Source organism: Meles meles, chromosome 20 (genome assembly GCF_922984935.1).
Source record: "Meles meles chromosome 20, mMelMel3.1 paternal haplotype, whole genome shotgun sequence".
In the NCBI taxonomy this organism is placed as follows: domain Eukaryota; kingdom Metazoa; phylum Chordata; class Mammalia; order Carnivora; family Mustelidae; genus Meles; species Meles meles.
The window spans coordinates 11,166,538-11,173,818 of record NC_060085.1 but is presented as its reverse complement, the minus strand read 5'-3'; the positions used below and the strand labels follow the sequence as shown (position 1 = coordinate 11,173,818).

Here is a 7,281-nt window from a genome sequence, read left to right as displayed (position 1 = left end):
TTTTCCCGCTGTCCCGGGCTGGGAATGTCTGGTTTTTTCGGCTGCCAGAGCTCCAGGCTAGCGCCTATGAGCATGTATCCCAAGTGAGGGTGTGGGACGCGCGTTTCAGGATTGAGGTCTGGCCAGGCTCCCAGCCCCTCATGGGAGCCAGACCCCTCTTGTTCTCGGGTGCGCTGGCGGCTCAGGGACAGAGACCTGATTTCTCCGCTGCACTCTCTCTGGCTCCGCGCCAGGGGTGGCTGTCCTGGGTCTGGGGACTTAGGTCCCTGACCCTAACCGCCCAGGTTCCCACTATTACCCCCCGCGATCCTTTGCTGTTTGTTTTTTGAGTGCTTTCAACCAGACTCCAAGTTAATGCTGGTCCCCAGATGCAGAGCACTCTCGTGTTGGGGTGTTACTTTCAGATCGGTCACCTCTGGTGGCTCCCTCCCCCTTTTGTTTATCTTCAGATATCAGTCTGAGGCTCCCAGTCTGCTTTACCTGCCATTGGCGTCTTCTGCTCCTGTAGAGATCCATTCGTGTATAATTCTGATCTCAGGCTGATTTCATGGGTGGTCAGAGTTCTTTGGTAGGTAATCAGCTCACTTTAGGGTACAGGTTGAAATGGTGCCTCCTCCTACTTCCCCGCCATCTTCCTCATGCCAATAACAAGTGATTTAACACTTCCATACATCACTCTGTGCTCATCAAATCGAATGAGTTGCTCAATCTCAATGACCTATTTCACCCACCTCTTGACCATTTATTTTTATTTTATTTTTTTAAATTTTATTTTATTTTTTTTCAGTGTTCCAAAATTCATTGTTTATACACCACACCCAGTGCTCCATGCAATAGATGCCCTCTTAAATACCCAGCACCAGGCTCACCCAACCCCTCACCCCTTCCCCTCCAAAACCTGTTTGTTTTTTTCCCCATTAAATATTTTATTTATTTATATATTTGAATCATAATTGACATACAATATTAGTTTCATGTGTATAATATAGTAAGTTGATATTTTTATACACTATGAAATAATGACCATGATAAGTCTAGTTACCTCTATGCCCAGTGGGGAGCCTAACACAGGGCCTAAACTCAGGAACGTGAGATCAAAACCTGAATTGAGATCTTGAGTTAGAGACTGGAGTGACTCAGCCACCGTGGTTCCCCTTAACCATTTTTAGGAGCACAGCTCAGCAGGATGAAATACATTCACATTGTTGTGAGCTGACACCACCACCCACCTCCAGAACGTTTTTCTTCTGGTGAACCTCAAGCTCTATATTTAAATATATATCTTTTAATTACCAAAATGGTATTTAAGTTTAGAAGAAACAATACCCTCTAATTTATCTTAAAGCATTAATTCTTAACTGTTTTGGCAAAACTGTCATGGAAGCCAAGGACCTAGTACTCATGGTTTTATGTAAAGGGAATACTGTTCTTCACCTTACAGAAGAGGGGATAGCAATTTTCTGGAGATACAAGTTCTGTGTTCCATCACAAATCAATATTTGGGAGACCCAAGGATCCTAATAAAGAAAAACTCTTTATTCTTAGATATGGAGAGAACTTTAACTCGGGGTTGGGATAAGGTGCTAAGAGGTAAATTCAGGGAAGAGTAATAACTGGATTCGCCTGACTTGTAATTTGGTCTCTTGGGACTAGAAAAACTGCTGAAAAATGTCCTACCTGTCCAGAGCAATGTCCCATGGGGGATGATGTGTTCAAAATTTGGAGAAACAGGAGGAAAATACACTTAAGGAGCAGGTAGTGAGTTGTAAATATCTCTTCTGCTATTATCCCTCAACAGGTGCAACCTTGTGATGCTGGGGTATGGTTATTTCTTTTGGAGTCCTAAGTCTGGGTAGAAGACTCCTGTTGTATTGTTTGAGAACAGAGCTTCAGTGTCCATCATCAACCATCTAGGGAGGAATTTGGACTTCTATATAAAGACCCCCATGCATGTGAGTCTGAGAACCCAGCAGATATTTCAAGAAAGGGCCAGAGAGAATAGGAGGGTGAGATCATTTACCTGAAACCATCTGAGAGCCAACTCAGCATTGCTAAGGTTGTTGGGTTGCTTGATTAGCCAATGATTAGATTTAGTTATGATCCTAAAAAGAGAAGTAAGCACTGAAATCAGTCATGCAGGAGAGATTGCTGAGGATTAAGTAGTACTGATGGAAGAGTGGTGATGGGTGACAGAAAGTGGTTGCAGTGAGTAGAACACCAGTCCAAGAATCTTTGCAATTAAGAGGAATAAAGTTATATGGTATTAGCTCCAATGGCTAAGTAGTGAAATGAAGGCATTCTTTTATTCTTTTAAGCCAGGAAAAATTTGAGTATGTTCCCATATTGATGAGAAAGACCCAGACCAATGGATCATAAGACATATATTTCACAGTGACCTTTTTCTTTCTGGGCATCCCAACAATTTTTTTATATTAATATGTGAAATGGGTATAGGAGAAAAGCTTTACATTACAATTATTTCCTTCCTGGTGCAGATGTGTATATTTGTGGGTTTCTTAGACGTTTGTTTTCTCTTTTGTTTGGTGGGTTTCAAGTGTTTATATTCCTGTTTTTTATTGCATTTTTTCAAGCATAGGAGTTGAAAAATTTCCATTAACTTTGTTATTTGACCTTCAGTTCCTTAATGTAGGTGTATATGTATTCGAGAGTAATAGGAAAGTTAATACATTTTGTGTGCTCAAACCCATCATTTGGTCATATGTTCCTCCCCCTTGCTTAAGTGCAGAAAGTTCTGCAACATCTAAAGTAATAAATCAGCTTTTATACGTATTTTCACCCTGTGTTCACATTTCTATTATTCCTTATTGCACTTTTTGGCCTTTTGTGATTAGACCTATTTCGTTTTTGTTTTTTTTTTAAGATTTTATTTATTTATTTGACAGAGAGAAATCACAAGAGAGGCAGGCAGAGAGAGAGGAAGGGAAGCAGGCCCTCCGCCGAGCAGAGAGCCCGACGCAGGACTCGATCCCAGGATCCCGAGACCACGACCCGAGCCGAAGGCAGCAGCTCAACCCACTGAGCCACCCAGGCGCCCTTTCTGAAAGAAATGTCATAAGCAGTCATAGTTTTGAAGGTATTCTTTTTATCATTTCACAAACATTCACCTTCCTAAATAAATATGAAGTGACCTATCTCTATATGAAATGAAAGCATGACTTTAGATAATGATTCCTACTCACTGTTTTGTTATAGTCTTTAATTTCTAATTTTTTAAAAGATTTTATTTTATTTATTTGACAGAGAGAGAGATCACAAGTAGGCAGAGAGGCAGGCAGAGAGAGAGGAGGAAGCAGGCTCCCCGTGGAGCAGAGTCCGACACGGGGCTCCATCCCAGGACCCCGAGATCATGACCCAAGCCAAAGGCAGCAGCTCAATCCACTGAGCCACCCAGGCGCCCCTCTAATTTTTTAAAAGTAATCTGTACACCCAATGTAAGGGTCAAACTGACAAACCCAAAATCAGGAGCTGTACACTCTAGTGACTGAGCAAGCCAGGTGCCCCTGTTTCCAAGTCTTTTGCACTTTACTCTTGAATTAGGGACCCATGTTGATGTCATTACATTAATACTATTTTATGCCTGTCTAGAAAGTTAGTTTTAGATTGTTGTGTTTCAGACTGTTGTTTGGGATAGCTCCATGCCTAACATATTCTTATTCCTATGCTATCCTTTGTTCCATAAACTTTTAGTTCCTTTCAAAACTTACATTTCTAGGGGTGCCGGGTGGCTTATTTAGTCAATTGAGCATGTGACCTCTTATTTTAGCTCAGGCCATGATGTCAGGTCATGAGCTGGAGCCCTGAGTTGGGCTCTAGGCTGATTGTGGAGTCTTCTTATGTTTGTCTCTCTGCCTGTCCCTCTATCCCACTTCCACTTAGCTTCTGTACTCTCTCTTTCTCCCCCCAAATGTTATGTTTCTATATTATGCACACATAAATATTCGTCTACTTAAGAAAATATTTTATTTGAGAGAGAGAGAACGTGTAAGAGTGCACAAGCAGAGTGGAAGGGCAGAGGGAGAGGGCGAAGAAGTCTTCCCACTGAGCAGGGAGCCAGACAAGGGGCTGGATCCCAGCATTCTGGGATCCTGATCTGAGCCCAAGAGACATGCTTACCTGATTGAACTACCCATGTGCTCCTATTCATATACATTTATACAAGTTGATGAATAGAACTTATGCACATTGTAAATTGTCTTTACACTCTGGTGCATTTTTTTAATAGATGTCTTCTTCACTAGTACCTTACATATTTGCCTCCACCATCTCATATAATGATAATTCATTATTTCAGTGATTGCATAGTATTTCCAGGTGTGGCTGGGTCATTTATACTTTTGCAGATTTTTCATATTCTTTCTCATTAAATTGCTATTTTATCAATCATACAAAAATATTTTGAGACTGAATTAAAATGCTGGCTCTCCACTGGGGGCAATTTTGTCCTCTCGGGGACATTGAATAATGTTCAGGGACATTTTAGGCTGTCAGATAGAGGTGGTATCATTAGAGATGGTAGTCCTCTAGACATCCTACATTGCCCAGGACAAACCCCGGCACAGACTAATCTGGGCCAGAATAACAATAGTCCTGAAATTGAGAAACCCTGAGGTAAATAATATATGTCTATATTTTTAATATTTACCGCTATTTTCAGATTATTTCCCCAAATGTTTTTGGCACCTCACATTTCTGTGATGAAAATTAAAGAACACCATTTTGCTACCTGTTTAAAAGTTCCAATCCCAATTCATGTGACAGCTTTTTAAGTTTTTTGATAGGCTGTTGGGTATGGAAGGAATTTCTTATTGCCTTCATAAGCAATTAGTGAGTTTGAGCAAATTCATATATTTGGTCACCATTTTGATTTGCCCATTATTATTATATGCCCATATATTATATGCCATTTTCTACAGTTGCCAGCATTTCAAATGATGTTTACAGATTGTTTCTTTATTGAATTCTATGGAGATATTTGGGCCATAAAAATGTTTTAAATTCTATGAGTTAATGTATAACTTCTTCTTTTTCCAATTTCTTGCCTTAATTAAGATGGTTTTGCCTGTAGATTTTTGTTGTTTAATTTTTTTAAAGATTTTATTTATTTATTTGACACACACAGAGAGAGATCACAAGTAGACAGAGAGGCAGACTGAGAGAGAGGGGGAAGCAGGCTCCCTGCTGAGCATAGAGCCCAATGTGGGGCTCTATCCCAGGACCCTGAGATCATGACTTGAGCCAAAGGCAGAGGCTTAACCCACTGAGCAACCCAGGTGCTGCTCATTTTTTTTTAATTTTGGGGAATTTTAAGGCCCTTTGGGTGATTTTTTTTGTATTTTTTAAAATTTCTTTTTAATTTCCATATAACTGACATGCAGTGTTATATTAGTTTTAGGTGCACAGTATAGTGATTCAACAATTGTATACATTACACAGTGCTTATCATGGTAAGTCTACTTTTCATCGCCTTCACCTATTTCACCCATTTCCCCATCCACCTCCCATCTGACTACTACCTATTTGTTCTCCACATTGAACAGTCTGTTTTTTGTTTGGTCTTCTTTTTGTTGTTGTAATTCATTTGTTATGTTTCTTAAATTCCATATGAGTAAAATCATGGTATTTGTCTTTCTCTGAATGAGTTATTTTACTTATCATTATACCCTCTAGATCCACCCATGTTGTTGCAATTGGCAAAACTTCATTCTTTTTATGGCGGCAGAATATTCCAGTGTTATGTTGCGTAGACATAAGGAAAGTGGGTATCTTTCCTTGTTCTTGATCATAAAGGAAAAATGTTGGGTGTATCCCTTTTGAGTATCATGTTTGCCGTGGGTTTTTTTTTTTAATGCCTTTATGTTGATATAATTTTCTTCTATTCCTAGTTCTTAGTGTTTTTATCATGTTCTATACACAATTATAAACATCAATTTCTTGAGTGTAGAATATAAACAGTAATATATCTTCCAGGTTAGTAATGCATGACTGTGTCATGCTCTTTCTCTCTTATTTTTGTAGTCACATCGAAGACATGGAACTAGAGAATGATACACGAATTTTGGAATTTCTTCTTCTGGGACTTTCAGAGGGACCAGAATTGCAACCCTTCCTCTTTGGACTGTTCCTGTCCATGTACCTGGTCATGATACTTGGGAATCTGCTCATCATCTTGGCTGTCATTTCAGTTTCCCACCTCCAAAAGCCCATGTACTTCTTCCTCGCCAACCTATCCTTTGTAGACATCTGCTTCACCTCCACCACAATACCCAAGATGCTGGTGAATATACAAACACAGAGAAAAGTCATACCTTATGGCAGCTGCATCGTGCAGATGTACTTTTTCATACTTTTTGCAAGTTTGGACAACTTCCTCTTGACTGTGATGGCTTATGATCGCTTTGTGGCCATCTGTCAGCCCCTGCACTACATAACAATCATGAACCCTCAGCTCTGTGGACTGCTGGTTCTGGTATCTTGGATCATGAGTGTCCTGCATTCTTTGTTACAAACTTTAATGGTGTTGCGGCTGTCCTTCTGCACAAAGGTGGAAATCCCCCATTTTTTCTGTGAACTCAATCAGATGATCCAACTTGCATGTTCTGACACCTTTCTCAATAACCTGGTGGTGTATTCTGCAGCTGTCCTGCTGGCTGGTGTTCCCCTGGCTGGAGTCCTTTACTCTTATTCTAAGATAGTTTCCTCCATATGTGGGATTTCATCATCTCAGGGCAAGCGTAAAGCATTTTCCACATGTGCGTCACATCTCTCAGTTGTCTCCTTATTTTATTGTACTAGCCTAGGAGTGTACCTTAGCTCTGCTGCTACCCAGAGCTCCCACTCAAGTGCAGTAGCCTCGGTGATGTACACAATGGTCACACCTATGCTGAATCCCTTCATCTATAGTTTGAGGAACAAAGATATAAAGGAATCTCTAAATATATTTTTCAGAGCAGCCATAAAGGGGCCATTTTTCAACAAGTGCCTGTGCTTGCAGGCTTAAGGCCTAATAGCCAGAAATTGTGATTCTTTAATCAGATCATGAAAGAGGAACTTAATCTCTCTTTTATATCCTGGAGTTTCAATTTTTCTAAAGATCAACTGATTTATTGTGTCTTTGTTGTGTCTTTGTTGAACTTTCTACTCCTGATAGCTAACAATTTTGCTTTTGTGTATGATATTTCCAAAGTTTGTCCCAACCTTGAATCAGAAACTATTTGGAGATTCCCAGTTGCCTCATATAGTGATGAAAGGTCCTAGTTTTAT

The 7,281-nt window shown here is 40.0% G+C and overlaps 1 protein-coding gene across 1 annotated transcript; it reads left to right on the top strand.

Annotated features, from left to right (window-relative positions):
- The first annotated feature begins 5,995 nt into the window (after positions 1–5,995).
- On the top strand, positions 5,996–7,018 carry LOC123932185 (olfactory receptor-like protein OLF4). The gene has a single exon (XM_045989940.1). It carries the CDS (start codon positions 5,996–5,998, stop codon positions 7,016–7,018), a length of 1,023 nt encoding a protein of 340 aa, XP_045845896.1.
- The last annotated feature ends 263 nt before the right edge of the window (positions 7,019–7,281 follow it).